We start from the raw sequence: 26111 nt of genomic DNA, 5'->3' as shown, positions 1-26111 counted from the left end.
CTCTACATCTAAAATTGATTTGCCCCCTATTCTTTTGGGTGTATAGATATGATTCCAAGAAATGCCAAATATGCTAGAATGTGTAGAGTCCTTTTTCCAAAGCATGAAGCCAATAGATTGTGTGATTCCTCGCAAATTAGTCTTTGAATGAGGAAGCATTGACAAGTAATGTGAAACCATGGGAAACATGATTGTCTAAGCACCCTTCACACTCACATGAAAAGGCCATGTTTGTCATTTCCAACAAATGAATTTGTTAGCAATGCGTGTGGATATCCAATCAAGAAATTTCCTAGGCAAGACATTCACCCCGAAGGGATATCCGAAGTGTCTCCTAATACTTCCCTAAGTTACCACCTCCCCTTTCCAACCCAAAGATAGCATGTCTCCTTATGTACAATTGATAAGAGCAAATTTGGAGGTATTAATATGTAATCTTGAAGCTGATGCAAACAAGTCACATATGTCCATGGCTTTGTGAAGATTGTCCTTATCAGCTTTCAAGAAGATAAATCTATCATTTTCCAGTTCTTGACAAATTAGTTGTTGTGAAGAAAGGGATCAGCCTACAAGGTTCAAGAGACTTCTACTAGGTTTTTAAAAAATATAAACCATAGTAAATAATTCAAACCCTACAAATTTCTCATTCTTGTAGCATATCAAGAAACGTTTACCCAAATATGGGTGCCTTGAGAGCATCTTGTGACATCTAGGCTAGTACTAGAAATCTAAAATAGCTTCTTGAAGTGGATTGTCCTAGTAAGGGTGAAACTATGACACTAGCATTTTTTATTCATGCAAATAGTAGAGCACATTAGTTCATCAACCGACTTTAGGGACTTAAGAAAACTCATTGCTAGGGATAACCTAGCTCATCTGATCAATATTGATATTTCAATCACTTGGAGAAGACAAGTGATTCTCTTGGTGAGATGATGTTATGGCAAGAACCATGAGAATGATGGAATTATGAGAAGAAGACAAAAATGGGTGGTGGTTGTCATGGAGTTATTAATGGTTGTTATGGGAGTGGAGATGGGGTGATGAGAAGAAGAAAAGAATGGGTGATGGTTGTCATGGAGTCTTTGATGATTGTTGTGATGCAAAGGGTTAATATTCTAAAATTAGTTTAGCATGAGCTTTAATCACTTCTCTATTGATGAATTATTTTTTAATAAAGGCCATGGCAAATATGCATTGTAGTTCAAAAGAATGATAGTGACAGGTTGTGCATTGGTGGTTCAAAATTCATTTCATTATTGTGCTATTTGGTTACCAATTTGTTAATTGCTATAATAATTGAAATTTTAGGTATGTAGTTGTTGCTTGAGTTTTTGATACATTGATTTTGGCATATGTTTGCAGATTGTGAGGTGCCATGCATTTCTTCCTCATAGTGGTTGCATATGGGGCGTAACTAGTTTTTCAACGCATAAGAAAACCATAAGGATGGGAATTCAGTTGAGTACTGAATTTGATAGTTTTCAAGAGGGCTCTAATGATCAAGGAGCATTTGCTACATGCTCAGCAGATGGGAGCATTGGACTGTGGTGTCTTTATTTGGAACATTTTGGAGAAGGGGCCTTATGTGAAACAAAGGAAATGACTATGAAGCATGGCAATGCTTATGACAAAAGACTATTAGCAGTCTTCTATATAGGTAGTGGTTTTATTTTCACGTAATCAAGATTTATTGTTTTGGAGTTTTTATGGGGTAACACAATGTTCTTTTTGCTCGAGACGCTTATGCAAACTTAGTGCTGAATGTGCCACATGAAATCCGGTAACTAAATGGACTTAGTACAAAATTTACACTCATATCTAAACTAAATTAGCAAGATGCCAATGCATACTTCATCAATCTCCTCTTTGATGTGAAGAGTCTTGTAATAAAGCCAAAAGATAACCCTTGTAATCTTTTTTGTGCAAAGCATTTTGTTGTTCAGTGGAGTTTTTCCAAAATTCTTGTGATGTTCTCTATGGCTCCTGAGCCGTCATCATGGGGAGGCTACACCGATCTCATCGGCTGTGGCTTCTGCTAGCTCATCGTTGCCTCAACCTTGTCCTCATCAGTCACTCGCATGAGAAGCTTGGAACCCTAGTGTCTCACCTGAAGATGAAGTACAGGTCCGTGCAGGTGCAGTTTATGGTGCGCGATTTTCTCAATCCTGACCTCAACGTGGGGCTCTCTAGGGTGAAGGGCACCATCGTCGGCCTTAATGTGGGGATCTTGATCAATAACACAGGGAAATGTTATCCATATGCATGCTTCTTCCATGAGGTCGATGCAAAGTTGACTGCGGACCTCGTGTGTGATTAATGTGGAAGCAGTTGTGAAGATGATGTTGATTGTGCTTCAAGCGCTTGCGCTTGTGGTGCTGGATTTTCAAGATCCTAACCTCAACGTGGGGCTCTCCAGGTGAAGCACACCATCATCCCCCTTGATGTAGGGATCTTGATCAATAACACATGTCAATGTTATCCATATGCACGCTTCTTTCATGAGGTCGATGCAAAGTTGATTGTGGACCTCATACGTATGAATGTGGAAGTAGTTGTGAAGACAATGTTGATTGTGCTTCTAGGCATGTTCAATCGCAAGTGCAGTACCATTGCTAAGATCGGGTCTGGAGCTACGTCAATACTGGAGTCACATCCCCTCTATGTAGTATTATATATACTGGCATGAAAAGGGAACATTGCTTATGTCTCTCTATGCATCAAGAGCAAGTCTCTTGCATGTGAAATTATTCTGCATGTGTTGGTAATGAGCAAGCAGGTATGGAAAAGGGACTACCCACAAGCTGCATTGTCTCTGGTTATCATCTAATGTTTGATTATGCAGGTGCTTTGAGAAATTTTCTAGCAACTTGTATGTGGAGTACAAGCATGGTGGAGTTGATGTGCAGGTTCAAGTATGCTCCTTGTCTTACTTAGACTAAAATATGGGTAGTATATTATCGAGGTACCATGCATGCCACTATGAGTAGCTACCTTCAATTGTCTTTAAGATCATGGGCTTGGGGCAATGAAATTTCTATTGATGCAATTTGTAGAAATTTCTTTTACTCTTAAGGTACTAGTATTTGAAAGCCACATGAGAGCAAGATTGTTTGAGGCATTAGTGCATATTTCACAGTGGCTACTGATGGTGGATTCAAACAACAATATGCTATGGTCGCTAAAGGAGGACCAGAAATAGGCTATGGGGAAGGTAGAAATGTGTATGTGTTTCTTAATTAGGCTAGACACATACTTGCTCTAGATACATGCTTGCTCTTCCCTTGATAGCTTTGGTTTTACTGATGGTTGGTTCCCATTATCTTCTTATGTCTATAGTTGTCTTCTAAGCCTCTGGATAAATTGTTGGATTAGAAGTAATTTTTAAGCACATGTACTAATTACCAGTCAATTTTGGTTGCAAGATGCCTGTGGGGGATGCTACCTTAAGATGATCAAATATGGAATGCCAAAGGATCATGACACAAAGGAAGTAACCACAAATGCTTAGGTGAGAGTTTTAAGGAATTTTCTTGTCCTTTTCTTCAACATGGTCTTTTTAGTAGTGGATAAACTTGGAAGAGATGCAAAATTGAGTTGATTCTTACAAGGATAAGTTTTGTAGTCGAATGTCTACAGGCATCAAAAGTGGTGGTTTTAATGCTAGTCTACTTCAAAGAGGTAAAGCCTAAGAGATCATTGGCTTCATTTACAAAGGCAAACCACAACAACTACTTGAAGGAAGAGAGAAGACATTTAGCTTGCAGTTGCAAATGGAGACAACTTGTAAAATGGGGTTGGGATTGCCAGGTACTTTTTTGCTTAGGGATGGTCTACTGAATTCTTTTAGTGAGTATGTTTTCTCCAATCATGCATTGAATTATGTTTGAAAATTTAAAGCATATATTTCCTCTATCAATACTAGGTGGTAAACTTCATATAGTTTATGAAGTGGTTTCAGAAAACTTTTATGTTGTGTAGAGTATGGTTTGTTGGCTACATGTTGGTAGGGACTTTCCCCACTATTTTGGAGCTTGTGGTAGCATATGAGCAATTGAGAAGGGCATATAAGTACATGGCCATACTAAATTCTTATGCTAAGAAAATAGATCTTCACAGGGGTAGAAAATATCTTGTTGTTTGACATTCTCATATTGGTTTTGATAGGAAAGAAACATTTACATGGGAAACAACTTAAGAATATGTGTGTTAAATATGATTCACTTGCAAATACAAAAGAGATTTGGAGTATGGCGTCATGAAATGCTTGAATTGCAGGATATATACAAAATGAGTGTGGACAATAGGCCTTGACATATTATGAATAGTTGCAACTTGAGGGTCTCTTCACCTTTGCTTGTGCCTTAAAAGCATGTGGTGCTAGGAAAAGGATACTATTCATGGCATTGCATTGGTTGATAGGTATGTGAAATGTGCTATACTTGTAGTGGCACAAAAAGTTTTTGACCAACTTCTAGTCCAAGAGGTGGTTTTATTGAGATCCCTAATAGTAGGACATGCGCCACATGTGCGTGATAAGAAAGTACTAAACTGTTATGAAAGAATGTGATATGAGGGCATCTTTTCAAATACTGATAGCCTATGGTTGTATCAAAGCTATAGTTGAGGGACAAGAAATAAATTTTGAGATTGCTGAACAATGGTTTCTAAAATAAGGTATTCTAGCTGGCAATGCATTGTTAGACATGTATGCACAAAGTAAGCTACTTGCAAAAGTGTAAGAGGTGCATGAGAAGCATAGTTTGGAGTCGAGTCTCATGGAATGTACCAATTATAGAATATACACAATAGGTATGGTAAGCAAGCATTGAAACTTTTTGAATAGATGAAACTCAAAGTGTTTTATGTTGACTTAGTCTTTGGTTGCATCTTGAAGACATATGGGTGCATAGAAGTGGCATACAAGGGCCAAGAAATACACATGATATAGCACTTGGCCTTGTATTGGTAGATATGTGTGCTAACTTGGCTTACTTGCAAAAGCACAGGTGCTTGCTAAGCCACTAGTTTCAAATCTAGTTTTGTGGAATGTGCTAATAGCAGGATCTATACATGATGGTTATGGAGGGAAACTAGGGTATTTTGAATAAATGTATTGAAAGTTTGTGGCATCTTAGAATTTGCAATTAAGGGATAAGAAATTAGAAGTGTTTGATAAGGTTTCTACACATAACCTAGTCATGTTGAACATAATTATCTCAGTGTATTCCAACATGGTCAAGGTGAGAGCTTTGACTTCTTTTGACCAAATGCAAGATGAGGGCCTTTCTCTAGATACAGTTTCCTTTGCTTATGTCTTAAAAGCTTATGGCAGCATTAGAGCTACAAACAAGTGAAAACTAATAGACATTGCAATTTAGAAAGTAGGGATGCTACAAAGGTGTCCGCCATGTAACGGTATATGTATGCCAAAGGTTGCCTTCTTGAAGATGCACAAGAATTTTACGATAAGCTTTTGAGTTGGATGTGGTCATACATTTTTAAATGTAGGGTTGTCATATATTGTTAAATAGTGTGCTTGTAGTAGTAGAGGGTACTTGTAGTGATGTTGGAATTATGATATACCATCACTTTGACTATTTCAATAGTTGATACCATATGGATACAAAAAGTCAAACTCATGCATATTCCAAGTTAGAGAAAATTAGAATCACATATGAAATTTCTGATATAGGAAAACTATCATATGTAGGGAAACATAGGAAAATTTCCCTATGAAATTTCCTATATAGGAAAACTATCATATGTAGGGAAATTTTCCCAAATAGGAAAATTTTCATACATAGGAAAGAAAAAAAAGGGAATTCCCTACATAAAAGTACACATAACAAAATGGAAGATTTCCTAGTTAGAGAAAGTAGGGAATCACATAAGGAAAATTTTACTTTTCCTACTAAATGTTCCATTTTCCCTATTATTTACTTTTCCTACTTACTATCTCTAACTAGGAAATGTTCCATTTTCCCTGTTATTTACTTTTTCTACTTACTAGGGAATTGCATAGGGAATGTTTTTTTCCCTATGTGACTCCCTAGTTTCTCTAACTAGGAAATGTTTCATTTTTCCTATTGTTTACTTTTCCTACTTATGTGTTCTTTTATGTAGGGAATTGATAGGGAATTCCCTTTTTTTAACTATGTAGGAAATTATTAAAAGCTCCTTGTGTAACATGCGCACCAACTGTTGTAGAGTATCTCTTGAAGAATCCCCCATCTTGGAGTTCTCTGACACTGATCTTCACGTCCGGTTCACCAATGTTACAGTGCAATATAGGGTTGAAAGTCACCACAGGGGTTTGGCAAGAAATTTGGATAAGATAGATAGAGATGTGTCTTCAAGAGATAATAGTAGATTATAGTGAATGTTTAAAGTTTCAAGAGGTACTTCACGGTCAATCACATAGGTTTGAGAGAGAAGAATGTATGGGGGTTCTGTTAGATATGCTCAATGCTCCACCCTCATAATGTGCCACCAATGATCCATGGTGCTCAAAGTTGTAAGGCCCCCATTTAAATGAGGAGAAGCCAAATGGGAACCCAGATATTGGTTGAGTCCTGACTTGTATATCAGATGAGGTCTATGTGACGATATGGCAAAAAGGTAACCATTGTGGATCTAATCTTTGGGTTGGATTGAGTAGTTAAGCTCGTAGCAACTCGAGGCGCATTGCATCGAGTTGCGGGGTAAGGGAGTTAAAAGGAGTCCCTATTTTGGGGTTCGGGGGCTGCTTTTGCAGCCCCTAGTTGGGGGGTCCCCGGCCCGACAGTAAAGGAAATATTTCCAAGAATATTCCCTAGTCGACTAGTGGAGACTGATATGGTAGGTCGGTCACGTCGACCTGACTGCCTTCATGGGCTATAAAATCTAAACCCCTTCATAGTCATCAATCATCTATCTTTCACCCAGTCATAGTTGTTCCAACTAGCTTTAAGCTCTTCACCTATCTTCTATCTAGATAGCCTTCTAAGCTTCACAGTGAAAGCGCACGGGTGGACAAAGCCATCTTTGTATCAGTTGTTTGGAGCTAAAGAAATTTTCTAATTATCCTCTTATCTATTGTGTACTCTCTATCTCTATCTCTTTCTCAGATTCTCTTTGCTGCACCATGTAATTTTTACAGGTTCAAGAGGTTAGACTCCGAATATGGTAGAGATAAGAGAATGGTTGAAGGTTTCAAGTCAAGTTCTTGAAGATGTTAATAGAGCTTCCAACTGCATGTTCTTAGCAAAGATCACAAGAGTATTATCTCATAAGTTCTAACTCAAATCAAGCTTGTTTTCTTGACTGTAAGAGCAATCACAAATTATAAAATCAAGTATAATATGTTGTCATATATCATAAACAACTCTGCATCCCATCATTCATACATGATGCCATAGCATGAATCAACTTTGCATGATTACATTCAATGTAGACTGTTAGGGACAAAAGCTTATGAATCAATTACAAGGCTTGTAGGGCAAAGAGACTTGCTTCAAGAGAGCTTAAAATTAAGTTCCTGATAGGGATAAGTTACCACAGTCAAGAAATAAGAGAAAAAACTCCTCTTAATTCAACTCAGCATCTATGAATGATCTACAAACATTGCTCTGCCATAGGGGCACATAATACTTGCATATTTTGACAAGATATCTTCTATAGAGTAAGAAATGAATTAAAAAAACATTGTTGTAGCTAATTCTCTGAATATAGCTGAAGATATCAGCCCCAAACTAGACCAAATATATTCAAGAATTCACCTTTGATGATAGCATAAACTTCCCCTAACACGATGTCAGTGCATTCGGTGTCGAAAGTCTACCATGGGGGTAAGAGACAACAAGGTGAAGCGAGATTCAAGGAGAGGAGTAGACAGAAGAGAAGGGGTTCGAAGAAATAGAAGACGCAAAAGAATACTCATAGAAAGAAATAGAAAATGTAGAAGAATACTAACAGAGATGAAGCATGTTAGTTTATTTCTGCTTTATGAGAAGATAAAACTCTTGTAGACAAAAACGTGTATAAAATAATACCTTCCTCTATGCTACTTAGATCGCCAATCTGATGCTTCCATTGACTCTGAAAGGGGGTTAAAATAGTAGCACTCCTGGTTAGAATTCTGCCAAATCACTCTCTCTTCATCTCCCACTTCAGACTGCTATTCATTGCTTGAAAACAATGATCGCATGTCGCGAAATTTTGCTAAGCTTTGTTTTTACATAAAATCCTTTCAAAATAGCTAAAAGATACATGCTTTCTTTTATATGTTATCCTAATCTAGAAGTTGTGTACAGTTTTATAGATTTTTACAAGAGATAATATCTAAAATATCAAAAATTAGCTAAAACTTGTCCAAGAATCTAATATTTTTGGACCATGGAAACTAACACTAATACCTATAGTGGCATTGGCTCTCTAGATTTATAAGGAAGCCACACTCGAGAGTTTTTCACATGATGTGCGCGTAGAGGCATGACACCGCCCGGAAAGGATAGGTGTCTCCATCAACCTTTCGCCCAAGATAAAAAGTAATTTGCTCTTAGCCACGTGCCCCATACCAACATAGAACCATTCAATAGGCACTCATCCCGTCAACATGCACACAAGAAGAGAGAATCATTGAAGGTGCTCATCCCCTCGTGTAGGTGCCTCTCTTGCAAATATGCTATCAATGTTGAATTCCAACCTTGGACTTGTAGCAAGCTTCATAGGCAAAAACTACAGAATTCATGAAAAGTTCAAGACAGCCAAGAGTTTCCAAGAAAAGAAATAGATGTTTGTTGACTTATATTTTTTATTCATCCCATCAACATGCACACAAGAAGAGAGAATCATTGAAGCTGCTCATCCCCTCGTGTAGGTGCCTCCTAGCAACAGGATGATCTCTCCCTCTCCCTCTCTCTCTCTCTATATATATACACACACACACACACACACACACACACACACACACACACACACACACACACACACACACACACACACACACACACACACACACACACACACACACACACACACACACACACACACACACATATATATATATATATATATATATATATATATATATATATATATACACACACACACACACATATACACACACACATACACACACACACATATACGTATATATATAGTTTGTTTTTTTTGTTTGCTCCAAATCTTGCTAATTGCATGTCAAAAGTACACATATAATATTAGTTTCTTTCATATTTATGCACGTTAAAATTATGATTATTTTCTCTTTTTCTCCTTGTGAGTTTAAGTGGGTTGTGAACTGGATATCTAAATAGGTATACTTATTCATGTTTCACATTCACATCTCTACTTCCATTTTGTTATAGCTTTGTAGTTTTGGAATGAGTAGAGAAAGGAAAACTTTTGACTATGGGAAGTTCTTAACATGGTCAAAATGCACATTGAAATACATATCAATATAGCATTGATATGTGTATCAGATTATATTAATGGTTATTCTGGTATGTATTACAACTCAAATTTTAACTAAGGTTCCCTTGATTGCAAGATTTTGGCTGCTAGGGATACATCACATCAAATCATTTTGGTGTGAGAGGTATCAAACCTTTTAAGGTTGAGTCAAATTTCATTACTTCAAAGCTTTAGCATTATTATTTGTGAAAGGCGATTCTCAATGCAAAATATAACTAAGACATGCAATAGAAACCAATTAGATTAAAAAAATATGGAGACTTTGATGGTGACCTCCATTAAAAAAGATACTATGCAAGAAACGGACGTGATAAGGTCAATTGAAGTATGGAAAAGCTACAAAACATCATGGCATATTTGTGGTGAATTTCATTGTCAACGTAAAGTTTTGCTTTAAGATTTCTACATTGATATATGCTCACTATATTCTCTTTTTATTCTCCAGCTTTGATAAGTCTTGATCAAGAAAAAAAGGTTTTACATTTTATTTATTCGCTTTAGATGAAGAATTATGTGACAACTTGTTTCTTTTTTGCAACTTTAGGATAGAGAGATTCTTCTAGCTTTTGGTCTAGACTAGCATTGATCTTGTCTTATTTGGAGGTGCTCCAAGAGACATATATGGGTGTCTCATTTTGCAACAAGGTCGAATATTGAGAGATCTCCATCTTATGTATCCAATTAGCTATCTCTTAGATTTAAGGTTGTGAAGGGTTAACTTGCTCATTTGGAAAATGTGAAATAGAGGCTTGAAGGTATGACAATTTTAAAGGGTTTTTTTTTTTTTTGCCAAGGGTTAACTTGCTCATTTGGAAAATGTAATATAGAGGCCCAAAGGTATGATAGATAGTCCCAATTTTAAAAGTAAAAGTTTCTGATAATTCAACAGTTGTAAAAGCTTTTGGAATATCAAATGGGATTTGAGCTACCATAAAGGTCATTCTATTGGTTATAAAAAATGATTTTCGTGAACACTCCTATATACACATAAGATAGTGTGGACACAAGTTGAGTTGTATTCTATATTACATATCATCGAACATAACATCTTAATCACAAAATATTTTCTATAGAACATATTCTACAGGATATAGAATATATGCAACTGCTAATATCATGCTTTCAGATAAATGTATAGGCCTATGTAACGTAGAATATATTCTACAGAGATCTTCTATCGAATATTGAATATATGCATTAATAATGCAAGAGTTAATGAGCTATAGCCGTGTCCTCCTGCGTTTAGAATAATATACATAAAGGCTAAGGAGAGATTATACATGTGCCTGAAGGTCGACCCATAGTTAGCATAATCATAAGCAATATCTGTCGAGCTGCAGTCATGGGTATCATCGTGTCCACTGGCCTATCCATCGAGAACGACACGGAGGACACGTATCTGGTGAAGCTGGTGCAGGGGCCAGAGCAGGAGGCGCGGAGGATAGCGTCCGAAGTGGGAGATGTGGCGAGGGTGGCAGAGAACCTCCTCGGCCGGGCGGGACTGGCGGCATTCACCACCTTCCTCATCGAGAAAGAGGGCTTCATCGAAATCAGGCCAGGTTAATACACATAATCACAACACCATGCAGCATTAATGATATCAATCATTATGATTGCCGGTGTTGTCGTAGCGATAACATATAATATGGTTTAAGACGATCGCCGCGCGCCGTCGTAGCAGCAGCTTCTTCGCGACGTAGAAATAATCATCCGTGGTCACTCGTTGAGTCGCGACGTAACATAATCATAGAATTTCTGCCAGACACAGTGATTGCATTGGATGATGAGTCGCGTAACATAATCATAGAATTTCTGCCAGACACAGTGATTGCATTGGATGATGAGTCGCGTAACATAATCATAGAATTTCTGCCACACACAGTGATTGCATTGGATGATGTATAATCATGCAGGGTGGAAGCATATCGAGTCCGGGCGCGATATCCCCTTGGTGGAGATGGGCGACTACTCCCGGGTGGCGGTGTGCGTTCGCTTCCGCCAGAACCCCGACAACAAAGAGGAGATGGTTATCGACGCGGTGTGCGTGGCGCTTCCGCCAAGACCCAATGGCCCCGTGCGCCACAAGATCAAGTCCTGGGTGGTGGACGGAAGCAGTCTGCACCACAAATATCGCAGTGTCGTTCGCATCAAGGACGATGCCGCCGCTGGCACATAATAGTACAGCTATTCTATACCACGTACGATAGTGTGCATGCTCCACAAGGAGCTTTTCTTCTAACAAACGGCCCACCAAACGAAGTAGTTCACATCTAATGAGTCATGTGTTGTGGCTTGGCATTAAACCGCCCACAAAACACATCCACCTTGATGGGTTTCATCAAGTCTTTGGTTGATGTTTTAGTTGATGTTGCATTATCCCAATACACGAAAGGATCATTAAGAATTTATAGTCGATCCATGTTTCCATTTGCAATTGCTCTTGTTGTTCTTCAGATTGAGATTAATATTTCAATCATACTCAAAAACTATAGTTGTGAATCTGCGATAGCTCAAGACAAGAATCTTGCTCATCTAGTCTAGCAATAGTAAAATGATATATACATTCTATTCTTTCACTACTAGAATGGAACCATGAATATGATTATTAGAGGTAGGTTTGTAAGCACATTTACATTTGTATGGATACTTTCATAAAACAATGTGCATGCATGGATTATAAAACATTTAGATAAACGTTAAATTATATGTGAAAGAACGTGGTTTATTTTATGTTCATATAAACATGCTCATATTCGTGATGCATTTTAAAAACCTATGGGCACACTATTCTCACATTTTCATTCTTACTAAATGAGAGAAAACTTAAGGGAGAAAGAAAGAAAAGCAAGCACACACACACACACACACACACACACACATAGAGATATGATCAAAGGCCTTAAAGTTGCTAAGTTATGGAGCAATCTAAGAATAAGAAGAAATCATTTTCTTACATCTCAAAGGTATGGAGTCTTTCTACTTTACAGCAATGAATCTCTGTCCTTCATTGCTTTGTTAATGGTCTAGAAAATGGGGTTGTTGCCGTTGCGGTTCTCACAACAAGGGTAGTTGAATTTTCTATAGATTCAACGAAGGTTTACTTGCATTTTTAAATGCCCTAGGGTTTATGTTTAATGCAGTTCTTACCATGTTTATAAATGCATTTTGTTTAAAATTTACCCGTTATTTTGACATGCATTGTCTGTGATATGTTGTACGAACTTAAGCATGCACAATATCCCAAGCTTGCTAAGTATACACATCATGTTGAATTTCACCATACCACCCTCCCTATCACCAACTAGGTCCTTAAGTGTGGAACATATGACAAGGTGCTTCTTCAACTTGGTATTAAATTCATTTCTTAATTGCACTTGCACATTCGTCCCATCACTATCAAGGTAGATGCAATCCCAAAAATAGTATAATTTTTGTGCATGCAAATCAAATATGGGATACAGACATCCATCAATATCAATATTCACTAATTCCTTGTCACTGTATCAACCATAAATGATTTTAACAGCCAATGTATACTTTCATGTTATAGAATATATGGTGAAACTTGTATTTTAGACTTTCGAAAGTGTGACGATTTGTTCTCTAAACCAAAGTTGTCCTAAAATCGATTGGCGAATATTTTTTATGGGAATCATAAAGTAAAAAAAGGTTTAAAGTGTTATTTTTGAACTCAAGATGGTAAAGTTTTCTTAATAATAACGTTAATTCAACCAATGCCCGTGTTTTTGCAAAGAAAATAGTACAACTAAAGCAAGGTAAATCAAGTCCATACACATTGATTAAAGCTCAACTTTCGTGTGAGCAAATACCTATAAATAATGCATTGATGAGCCACAGTGCAACATTCACTTGAATTATCTATACAAAAGCTTCACCATTCAAGTTGATTACACAAAGAACAACTTGATTATCTTAGGCTTGCCATCCAGCAGTACTAGGAACTTCATCATTTTCATATAGTTTTGTTGATGATGATGACAGTACTGATGTCGAACTTGTATCAATATCCAATTGATTTCGCCGAGTATTGACTGATATCCAATATGCCAAAGCTCAGTCATAGGGAAAGTTCTTTATTGAAAACTAATGTGAAACATACAATCTCATGCAAGTATATTCCATGTTTGTACTTAACTTGTTGCACACCTTATTTCTTAAAAACACCAAAACACTAAACATTCTTCCATCCTCCACGGATCCTAAAATCATTGTTTAAGCCAAGTCAACAAGTCGAAAATATTCAAGCGTACGATCTTGGAGAACTTGAGTCATGCTCAACCTATTCCATAATCGAGTAATTGCACTTGATTTTGTAGGCTCTACAAGTTCTGTAAATTGATACCACATGGTCTCTCCAAAGCATTGTGATTGTTGCAAAAGTGTATCTCCATCTATTACCGAAACGAGAAGGTTGTATTAGAGCCTTGCAATTGTAACATTTTTCCAAAGTGATATTTAAGAACATGAACTCTTTTCTTGAAATCTGCTTGAAGAGCATGCATGTCTTGCTAGTGGTTCCAAAATTGTGGATAAACTATTGACATTGCCTCCAATAGTTCATCTCTCGGAAACCGTTCTCTTATTTCCTGTGACATAGACTATGCAACTTGCGCTAATGAGATTTTAACACTCTCCACGACATTATTAAAAGTTTCCATCTTTACAAGCTACCTTCTAACAAGATGTCCTCAAACTCGCTTCCTAGAGACATAAAGATGTACCAACCTTGAATGTACTTTGATACATAATATACCATTTATGTTTACCTTTTAAAAGCTCTTGTTAGGTTCTGATTGAAAGTTCATGATCTCATTCCATCTTTTGAATCTCTCCTCACGCAAAGGATGATTCAACCTTTTTACCTTTTAGTTATTCAAAAAGTATTAGCATTTTTCCATTTCAAATCTAATAACCCATACATTTTTAATATGCCACATGAAGTTATAAAACTTGACTCACAAAAGTAACTACAAAATACTAAAATCACTAATATAAATATAACCCTAGATAATAGAAACTATACAAAGTTTAAAGTAAAAAATTTACTTAAGTTTAGTTTCTTGATGGAAATTGAACTTCTTCGCAGAACCAAATCTTCGCTCATATGACAATAAAATCTTAACCTCAAGACATGGATATCAATATTAGCATAGGTATGCACATGTCTCCAAATCATATATTATATTCTAGTTGTTAGTACACACAATATGATCAGTACTAATCTTATAATCTCTAGCATTGATTCTTATTCTCTTGGCACCAAGTTTATAGGACTTAGGATATCCATATACCAATCTTAGTGCAAGCATTAGGTATTTATATTAAAACATAGTCTTGTCTTATTATAAGTTAAACTTGAAACATAAATACTAAGATCAAAATAGATCAACTTAAATCATTTTATGAGTTCTAGATCTTTGTAGCAATTATAACTAATTTGGTATTGCATATGATTACATCAATCTTGATATCCCTTGGAACTAAGTTTGTAAGACTTGGACATTCATATTGCCATCAATACAAGCATATTTTGTACTATTTTATATTTCTTTGTGCCAAGGGAAACTTGGAACATGGATATCAAGTGATATCAAGCTTAAAGAAAGCTACTTTTAGGTATTCTCAACAAACTTTAAATCTTATAAGGTATTACAACTAACTTGCATAACACATATGATTATATCAAGTCTTAGTATAACTTATGGTGCCAACTCTATCAAAGTTGAAACATAGATAGCAAGCATAGTCCAAACATCAAATATCTCTCTCATAGCTTGAAGTGAGAAATGGATGAAGCTTTGGTATATACTATACACGCATCAAATTATACATGCATGAAAATATACATTTGATCAGGATACTTGGGATTGTTGGTATGAGAGCCTTACCCAATGAATCATGATCTATGTTGCCTAAGAGAGAACCTAAGAGAGATGTGTTGTTGATTGTAGCTCAAGAATCAGGTTGACTTCTAGAATATCCACACTGACTGAGAGAGAACTTGAGAGAGATGCTCAATCCAACACCACTCTACTACTTCAACAGATCGTCGTGAAGCACATTGCCATGTGATTTGAGATGCTCACTCCAATGCCATGAAGCTCATCACCATGTGATTTGAGACTACGTCAACACATCACCATGAAGCATAATGCCATGAAGCATATTGCAATGTGATTTGAGACTGTATCAACACATCACCATGAATCACAAATGTCCAACACTATTGAGTCATCACCTCTTATAGCACTCTTCCCACCATGGTTAACTTGGGCCTCGTATAGTACCTCTCCCACCTTGCGCTGTCGAAGGGTTTTCGAAAGCAAAGTCGCGACCACAGAGGTCCTTGAGAAATTCCAAGATAGAAGATCAATCAAGCGAATGAGCAAGATGAGAAAATGATGTCAAGTCTTTGTTTTTATTTCTACCAATAACTGAAGACGAATAGAAAGCCAAATTAGATTGCAATGGAAACCTCCACAACACGTTCTCCACTCTCTAAAGTTCCCAGATTAAGCTGTACAATTGAACCTTGTATTGCATGAAATAGATCAACATCCAAAGCTTAAGGCAAGCTTTTAATCTCTGTAATAGATTTACAAATTGCAGACCTGTTGTGACTCCAATGACCTGCGAACACACTTTCTGACTTTCCTGTTGTAGGAGGCAATGTCATTCTGGTATAATGAGGCAGCTTCTAGATTTGTAGGGCTTGCAGGATTCGGATCCATCAAGAGAGACTGAATAGATGTGAGAATGGTGATCAATGTAGCCCTACACAGCTTCAACGCATGACAATAGAGTCGTCAGCCGCTGGAGCATTCATAGTCATTGCCTTCTCATCTGTGACAAATTTTCCCCCCCTTGTTTTGGCTTGAATGGGCTAGTTGAATTTTATCCACAGCCTCACATAACTTCTGAGAATTCTGAACCCAATCTGGGACAACAATTCTGTATGTCTCAGCCCTCAGATTAACTGCAGCAGCAATAAAAGACAAGTATGAAGGATCCTCAGAGGTGCATACAAGAGGTTTAGGGAACCATTTTGGTGCAGACCAAAATAATGCCACAGTACTGTATAGTATGATGGTATTGGTTCCAATCCTCCGTGTGGTATCCCACCAGTCCATTTGAGAAGCTTTAAACCTGTTGTGGACATTTTTGTACTATAAAGTATGATGACATGCTGCTTCAAACCTTCATAATGGTAACCCAACAGTCTGTGTATGAGACTCTTCACTCTCTATTCTAGACCCATAATCCCAAAAGAGCTGCAATCACAAGCATGGACACACTAGGTAGCAACCTCCTGCCATCATTCTGTTGAATACGTGTAGTCTGATTCAAGGAGCCACTTGATGGAAAAACAAAAGACCCATGACTTGGATCAGTTGTGCTCACCACGGCAATACCTCCAAATCGCATGTAGCGGCACCTTTGGCATATATCTGATAGTAGCTATTGAAGACATAAGAGGCATGATCGAGTACGGTGTTAGGGAGGAAGCAAGGAGCACCATACTTGATAGGTCTACAGCGTGCGCGAGTTTGGCCACAGGCATAGTCCAAGGCCGCTTCGAGGGTGGAGTCATCTGCGGTCTACTTGGCTACGCACCAGGACGATGTTGGTGACACGCTGGTCTGGGTGCTGCTGCCTTGTTTTTCCTCTACGTAGCATTTCCATTCGAGCTGGGCATCAGGGAGAGCTTCATCCCAATCTCATGGAACGGTGTGGTAGAGAATTGCAGGAATACATTGCATTACTGCTGCAAATCATGCTATGACTGCTTCTATGCCTTCTGTAACTGCCAACTAGGTTTTGCTTCCATTCTTTGCTTGTTTTCTTCAGGTGCATAAAGTTCCAGTATCCTCTCGATTACAGGTATTTTTCTCATACTGTCTGCACGTTTCTTTTTCTCCAAGCCAGTCGCGTCATCACTGCTTTTCTCCCTCTATTGTTACCAGCACAATGTCTAAAATAGACCTGATCCACATCACAACTGCCTCCAAAAATCAAGTCAAACTAAAAACCGATTCCACAGGGCAGACCAATAATTCTAAATTGTAAACTTCATCACTCCTTCGTGTGATAAAAAAATGTCCACCCCTGTGACTCACTGAGGTATCAACTCTTGTGATGCGAGGAGTCAAAGATCTGAAATCTTGAGTAGAATCCTCAACATTCAGATAGAGGACAAATTGTGTAGTCTTGCTGCCTGAAGTCACAAAGAGGCATTGTTTGCTTTCTGATGTGGAAATATCAAGGTAGAACTCCTCATCTTTTTCATGATACAACAAAACATCTTCAGAATGTTCTTTATCAAGCTTGTGTCCATACCTTGAAAGGACGATGGAGATCATTCTGTGTAACATATGCAAGAGTCTCATTGTTAATCCATTCCATATACTCAGTGACTCCATGTAAAGGCTTTCCCACAAACTCACCAGTCTTTGTATCCACAGTATAGACGGTGTAAACCTCATCACCTTTTGTATCTTCAGCATAAGCAAACAGCTTGAGAAACTCGGGGAAACCATACTCATTGCAGATCTAGATCCCATTCTCCTTCTAAATTGTTTGTAACAAATATCAGATTCACTCCCAAACAGCACTTGTCTCTTTTGTGAAATTGAACTTGAATCAACTGAAGGCAAAACGTTCAAGCTGAGCAAAGCACAACGTCTAAGTATGCACAAAGTAACAAATGTCACACACAAACTTTTTGGTGGATTCCACACCTTGGATGCGCAGCAGCACAACATCCACCCCCTCTGATCCTGCGCATCCTCCAGATGGGCCAACTACCCATGATCATTGTCGTCAAGATCCACGTACAGATCAATCTCTTCATTGTCTATTTCTGGTATATCAGCAAGGTTATCTGTCATATCATCTGTCTCTTCTACTAGAGTTTCTTCTCGTTGCTCTTCTCTTGCAAATTCTTCCAATGCATAATCCTCATCATCTCTTTTCTTGAAAATATTGATTCTTTTTCCTGTAATGGGCACTCTAAGCACTGTCCGATCCAATTCTGTCAGCTCATGTATTGCATTGTCAAAGACATGTCTGACTATGTACGGCCCAAACCATCTTTTCACCATCTTCCGAATTGCAGTATGCTGATTTTCAAGACTGCTATCAAAGACTAATACCCAATCTCCCTCTTCTATTGCTCTAGGCCACAAGCGATGCCTGCTGTCAAACCTGTTCTTATTTCTAAGTCTAGCAACCTTCAACCTATCAATAGCTAGCTGAATATTCTCTGGTCTTCTCTCCAACTGCCAGATCCGAAGAGCTAAGAGCTCCTCTCTCATCAAATCCTCCTGCCAAGGTAAAACTAACCAAGTCAAAGCACAAGTCTCAGTCGCGGCATAATCGGTTTCTGACCATACATCAACTCTGTGGGCGTATATCCTGTGGTAACACTGTGAGTCGTACGATCAGCCCTCAAAGCAAATGGTAGAAGTCTCGGCCATTCTCCAATCCGTCCTCTGCATGCTTTGGCTAATGCTTTCACTATCGGCGGATACCCTCTTTTACTCTTTCCATTTCCCTCTGGATTATATGCTGTGGTTAGAGCCAACTTGATTCCTAGTTGAGAGAAAAACTCCCTAGCTTCATCTGCATCTAATTCACCGTGATCTTACCCACACAGCCATACCTGCAAAAAATTTCTTCCAATAAGAACTTACACACTGCACTAGTGGTCTTCGTTCTTAAAGGTCTGCCCTCAACATGATTGGTAAGATCCTCTCTAGCCAAAACAATATATCTCATCTGCCATAGACCCATCGGCATAGTAACAAAGTCAACTACCCACTTATAATGAATGCATAGCGAATAGGTTGGATGAACCTCATCTCAATGACGCACTACAGAATACATCTGACAGTCTCTACAAGTCTCTGCAAAGCGAGAAACATCTCTGTACATGCCTTTCCACCACCAATATTTTTCCTTGATTTTCTCATAAGTAGCCCACACTCCTCTATGACCAGCCTTAGGACTCTCATGAAACTCTCTCATCACCTGTAACTGGGTCTCTTTATTGCAGACAACCCGCAAGGGTAATCCACCTCTTTTCTTCGGGTGCTTCCAAAGAAATCCGTCCTTGAGAAAATAACCATAGGCTTTTCTTCTGATCTTCTTAAACTCTTCATTTGTCCATTCCTCTCTTTTGCTTAGTATACTAAGGTACTTGCCAATCTGCAACAACCAATCTCCAACATAGAGTTCTTCTATGAAAGCCACAATATCGTAGACATGGCAAACATGATCAACCATAGCGGCTGAAATTTATGCATCATCCTCTTCTGCAAGTAGTGTCTCCTCATCATCATATCTGGCTCTAGACAGCATATCCGCCACAGGATTATCCTTCCCTGCTATGTGTTTAAATTCTGGATTTAATGACTTGATGTATGCAATCCATCTCAGCATAGCTATATTTAGAGTAGAGCAACTTGTAATCATACCTATCAATGGCAAGCAATTTGTCTCTACCACAACTGGGGCTCCAATAAAATACTCCTTGTCACATTTGAGAGCCGTAACAATTCCCAGTAATTCCCTCTTGATTTGCGGATACCTCCTCTGTCTCTCGTTTAGGACTTTTGCCCCAAACCGAATAGCGTACTTGTTTCCATCTGCATCATCTTGACCCACATCCCAACCTATGCCAATTGGACTAGTGTCAACTGTCAATACAATAAGCCTTCTGCAATTATAATCCACTTTCCTGAGAGTAGGAGCTATCTACCATAACTTCTTCAATTTCCGCATGGCTCTAGTGTGGCTCTCATCCCAATAAAATTTTTGCCCCTTTCGAAGCAACTGATATAAACAATCTGCCATGTGTGCAAAATGGGGTATCCAAATCATGTATAACACACAGACTCCAATGAATCTCCGTACCTCTAAAGTGGTAGAACAATACTCTGTAATCTTTCCTACAGCATCCACCTTCGCAGGTGAAGGTTTCCTGCCATAATACCCACACATATGTCCAACAATGACAACCTCATTTACTCCAAAAACAGATCTCTACCATGATAGTGTCAAGTTCACTTCTTCTAACCTGGCCAAAATCTTTTCACAAGCTGCAATATGATCAGCCACAAAGTATCTGCATCCCTGCTCATTTAGACTCTCATTCTTCTCTTCTTCTACACATCCCTTAATGGGCACATCATCCAAGAAAGGCATGGTAAACTGAGGTATGTACTCACGAAGGACCTTATGCATGGCATTCATCATATGCGCAACAGAATTAGTGGCACCTTGAGGCAAGGTACACATCCTGACAAGCCCAATAGGAGTTCTCATAGTGGTTATGTCCCTGCTTTCCAAGGCTAGCTGAAACTGATCATATCCCGAATACAAGTCACCTAAAGAATAGATGGCATGTCTAGCAAATGCTTCTGCAAACTCATCCACAATTGGACATATACCAACATTCCTAATAGTAACTATGTTTACTAGCTGCATGTCATGTATAAATCGAAGAGTACCATTCTTCTTTGGAACCATAAACCACCTATTTGAGTACGGTGCAGATGACGGCTCTAGGATTCCCATCCTGATTTTCTCATTCAACAAGTCAACTAGCTTTGGCAGGTGTGCTGTAGGTAGTGGAATAGATCGGAGGTTCCATGGAATATGAGGAATAATAAAGATCACCATAGGGGCAACAATATCCGGATTCACACATCCAATCTCATGCGAGAAGAAAGCAAACCCCCTTCCATGTCACTCAAGCATATCCTGAAAGTACTGCTTCTCTGAGGGTAGCAAGAAATCACCATTTCCAACAAGAGTCTCTGCTGAAAATTTATGGCCTATATGCTCTGGATTCCTCAAAATTGGCTGCTTGGCAGGCCTCTCTATTTGTTGATCAGTGTCAGGTGGAAGCAGTCCAGCTATCTGCTTCACCTTCTTATCCACAGTCTTGTATTTTGTGTCAACCTGGCTTCATTATGATCCTCTGCACTACTCAAATCATGATGTAAATCAGCAATTCTGCCCTCTGGTGGGGCTGAATATCCTCAGCCCTCTGCTCTATGGACTACATAGGAACAGCCCTAAACTCTAGATGCTGAAATATTTCAATAGTAAACTCTGTTGGCTGAAAGTTTTCAGCCCTCTGTGTCTCTATAGGCTGATCATAATCAGTCGGAAACTCTATGTGCTAAATTTCTTAAGCTCTCAACACTTTTTGCTGAGTCACCTCAGCCTGTGACTCTATCTGTGACACAAAATCTGAAATTTCATGAAATATGTCCAGGGACTGCACTGATACATTACTGAGACAACTCTGCATATCAGCTTTCAGCATATTTTCCATCTATGTCATCGTATCTGCACAAACCATACTATCATATATCCCATCTATATGCTCATCATCCTCTAATATACCTGCATTTTTCAAATCTTTCTCCTTCCTGCATATGTACTGCCTGGCAGCTTTAGGCAACTTAAAAATCTTTTGATAACTCATCGAACTATTTGTTGAAATTCCAACAAAATTGGAGGAGAAAACACTGCTACTAGGAGGTGAGAACTCCAATCTCCTCTACTTTGTACCACCATCATCTCGCGAAACAGCGGTACCTAATGAAAACCTGAATCCCTCATCGTGGGCAAAGGCGCATCTCGAAGAGTATCCCTGTTTCTAGCATGATTTACACACACAGTCATAAAATAGACTGCTCTCATACCATCTTTACTGCGAATCCGTGCATAAGAAGATCCATCATCCATTACTTTCGTCTCCATGCGCATCTCTGTGATGAATGGCTGTCCTAGGATTATGAGGTAAGAGCATGAATCTTGCACAAAGAAATGGAAATCCTCCTCTACATCTCCAATAGAAATCCTGACACTGGGACAGGCAGCATACAAATCACCTACAGTGTTGTTGGCGGCTCTCATACGCCACCCATGCTCTGCATCCATAGGCCATCTATTACTTTCATAAACTCCACGAACTATGAGATTAATCTTTGAACCATGATCCACCAAAGCAACATAAGGCACCTGTTTCTCTCCAATTTTTACCATTGTTTCTGTAGTTGCCCTAGCCCAATGACTCCACGAAAAACGACTACGTGGTACCAAGATAGGCTCATTAGTTTCAGCATAACGCATAGGCTGAACTCTCTTCTCTGTCTGTAGAAAAACAGAAGCATTCTCAACCATAATCTCATCCTCATCCTCATCCAACTCTCCAATCAAAACTCCTTGTGTATCAGTAGTAGGCAATATATGTCTTTTTCTCTTCAGGACTTCTTGGAACCGATCTTGAAACTCTCTTTTCGAGATGCCCAAAATCTCAGAAATAGTAAAAGTCACCTCACTGCCAAGTATCTTGTCATTAAAGATTTTCTTCATGTTTGTAGATGTCTCAATATCGGACATTAATCTAAATCCTGGCTACTTTCTCTACACTTCAAGAAGCTATCCAAATAAACAATTCTTCTACCATACTAAGTAAAGTCTCTAGAAACCAATTTGTGTTTTGTTTTAAGAACACAATGAGAATATACAAAAAGTAATGGGAAACACAAAGTAGCATACTTCTAAGTGAGCATTTAGCTCACCTTAGTAATTTGATGATGCTGGATTGGCTTTGTTCTTCCTCAAGTTCTCCCCAATTTCCTGCAATATTGCAAGAGGTGTAGTTATACATATCCCTATTCTTGTATAGTTGCAACATGAAAATAATAGGGATGGAAAGAAACACCCTATGTGGTCACAATAGGAGGCAAAATATTCGGTAAACATTTCATTCTATCTGACCTCATGCAATCCAATACCTTGCTTTCAAAGAGGTAGTTGTGGTGCTTGAGGATGAGGAATTAGAGAGAGCTGTTGTTGGTATTATCATGTGTCAACAAGAAGCATTAAGGAGGTGCTTTGGGCCAAAGAGTAAATTTAAATATACCATGGCTTCCCTTTGTAGACCACAAAGACTATCATAAGTTGTAGGTCCACCTATGCTAGTGCATTACCCTCCTACTATTTAGGATCATCTATAATAAATTTTTCTCAAAATCAATCAGTAGAGGGAAAATTTAAGATTGCCTAACCAAAAAAATTCAAGCTCAAGAGAGATCACCTCTCTTGCAAACATGCTTTCAATGTTGAATTCCAACCTTGGACTTGTAGCAAGCTTCATAGGCAGAAACTAGAGAATTCATGAAAAGTTCAAGACAACCAAGAGTTTCCAAGAAAAGAAATAGATGTTTGTTGACTTATATTTTTTATTCTCACAAAGTTGTGCCTCACCTCTACTTGTCTTTATGTCTTACATAATCTGAACACAATTGATGATCTCATCTATCATGATAGATTTTCTAGTTACTAGTCCATTTTCCTAGCATGATCTCACATTGCTATAGCCCTGTCCTACAAATATTTCATTTTTTCATTTATGTTCTTTTTCTAAATCTGCATGCGACATGTTTGAAACACAAGAAGATGGATCCATGAGACAATCATAAAACATAATCATTTATATATTGTTTCAAACTCAATGTGTAGGACCATAAAACATCGATAAGAAACTTTAAAGCTATAGGTATTATGCTTACCTCTCAGCTACACAATGATTGTCTGTTGCTTGATCTTTCTTTCTCTATGATGGATATAGTCAGGCTTTGGTGGTTGTGGAAGCCTTGAGCACTTTTTCATTGACTTAGGTATACACTGACCAAAGAACTATTGCTTTGCACTGCATTTGGCTTGGATTCATCCTTTGGAACCATACCCTTGCATAACCTTGTCTCTCGGTTCATCCCCTCAGTCCCTGCACCATTTGCACACAATAGAGAGAAAAAATTATTCTCGAGTAACAAGCACTAGACAGCCTTATTTCCTTTGCAATGGATCGTGCTACACTTGTGGAGAATGTAATTACCTTCAAGTGATCACGTGTTTCCATGCGTTTGATTACCAAGCACAGAGAGAGGAACATCATATCTACATGGTTGTCTGATCCATTCCACCCCTCGCCCCTTCCTTCTTCCTTGGTACACAATACGCTGGATTCAAAAGAATGAATATCGCAAGCAATGGTGGTCGAGATCATTCATAGTCTTGGTGTAAAATATAAGTGTGTGACACATCATTTAGTGGTCCCGCCCAAACAATTTTCTCCTTATTTTGGAAAGGTTTTCCTCTTTTAGAAGAGAAATTCAATCCCCTCTAGGCAAGAGAATGATCACAATGACCTTTTCCTATGGAAAGTTTAAAAAAAAAACCCTAAAAAAGGAAGGAAAGAAGGAAGAAAGGGCAAATGAGAGAAAGGGAATGGGGAAGAGTAAGAAGAAGAAGAAGAAGAAAAGATGAAGAAGATGCATGCACACTTACATCCATGGCACATGCATGTATTGCCAAAACTACCATAACTCAGATTATTGATGTACATGTCATCACTATACTAGTCATAGTATATGATTTTGCTACAAAAAGCTATTAGTCTATTACACTCGCCAAGTTGATACTTCTAAGTAACCATGATATCAAAGCATTAAGATGCCATAATAGATTAGCAAGGTAAGGAGCTATGTCCTCATGCTAAATTTCATAGTAAGTATGTAGGCAATACTAACTCGCATTTATGGCCATATGAGACGTATCAATCAATGGGTGGTCTTACTGCCATACTTAGCAACCCTGATAAAATATGCATTCATGTCAAATAACAATACATCAAACTCATACATCCAAACTACTTAGTATAGTCAGAACTGGGTATTCCTATTTAGTGCCATATCTAACATGCCCCTAGCTTTCAGGTGGAAATATGCTCATTAGGATTAGTGTATTAACGATATTCTAGCCTATATTTCAAGCTCGAGGATCTCCGTATAAATCATCCCCATGTGTTATCTCTTTGAAATAGTAGAAGTAAAGTAGTAAAGCATAGCAAGGATCTTAAATCACTTACCTACCCACTCAAGCCTATGCTGATTGACGCATGCTGAAAGAGGTCAATGCTTTTCATGGGAATGTGATATAAGTCACAAAGGTAGAAGAATTACATGTCAAGCCTATGTTGATTGACACCTAAAAGAGGTCAATGCTTTTCATGGAAATGTGACATAAGTCACAAAGGTAGAATTCCATGTAGAAAGCATCCAACATTGACCCTTACAAGATAAGCAAGTTGGCTTCTTTTATGAAAATTCTTGTAAGACTATGTGCAATTAACTATACATAGACTTTCTAATGGTATGGAACCAAAGAGATATTAGATGTGAGAATGATAAAGGTGTGTACTTAGAGGTGGGAAGGTTTTTAAACCTTTGTTTAGTATTTCCATTGACTTGGGAATTGAATTCTTCCAATCCAAGTGTGATGTAACATATATGCATATATAGAAAGTTTAAAATCAAATGTTAATACCTATGTGTAAGGGTGAACACGCGAAGGTGTATAAGCATCTATAGCATATGGGCATGTGTGTGTGTGTGTGTGTGTGTGTGTGTGTGTGTGTGTGTGTGTGTGTGTGTGTGTGTGTGTGTGTGTGTGTGTGTGTGTGTGTGTGTGTGTGTGTGTGTGTGTGTGTGCGTGCGTGCGCGCGCGCTCTAAGGTTGGAACATCGAGAGGTATATATAGAAGAACAGTAGAAT

General features: G+C 38.3%; 2 protein-coding genes across 2 annotated transcripts; both read left to right on the top strand.

Moving 5' to 3' along the window:
• Positions 1 to 1999: 1999 nt before the first annotated feature.
• Positions 2000 to 2942, top strand: LOC148020882 (very-long-chain 3-oxoacyl-CoA reductase 1-like). The gene is made up of 3 exons (XM_087698184.1): positions 2000 to 2281; positions 2507 to 2625; positions 2846 to 2942. Exons 1-3 carry the CDS (start codon positions 2000 to 2002, stop codon positions 2940 to 2942), a joined length of 498 nt encoding a protein of 165 aa, XP_087554310.1.
• Positions 2943 to 10703: 7761 nt separating this feature from the next.
• Positions 10704 to 11993, top strand: LOC148020881 (uncharacterized). Its single transcript, XM_087699475.1, has 2 exons — positions 10704 to 11015; positions 11370 to 11993. The coding sequence occupies exons 1-2, from the start codon at positions 10799 to 10801 to the stop codon at positions 11630 to 11632; spliced, it is 480 nt and encodes a 159-aa protein (XP_087555601.1). The 5' UTR covers positions 10704 to 10798; the 3' UTR covers positions 11633 to 11993.
• Positions 11994 to 26111: the final 14118 nt, after the last annotated feature.

This window comes from Lygodium microphyllum, chromosome 18, assembly GCF_053477565.2.
Source record: "Lygodium microphyllum isolate KBCC chromosome 18, Lygodium_microphyllum_v1.1.10, whole genome shotgun sequence".
Lineage (NCBI taxonomy): Eukaryota > Viridiplantae > Streptophyta > Polypodiopsida > Schizaeales > Lygodiaceae > Lygodium > Lygodium microphyllum.
This window is presented reverse-complemented; position numbering and strand designations above follow the sequence as displayed.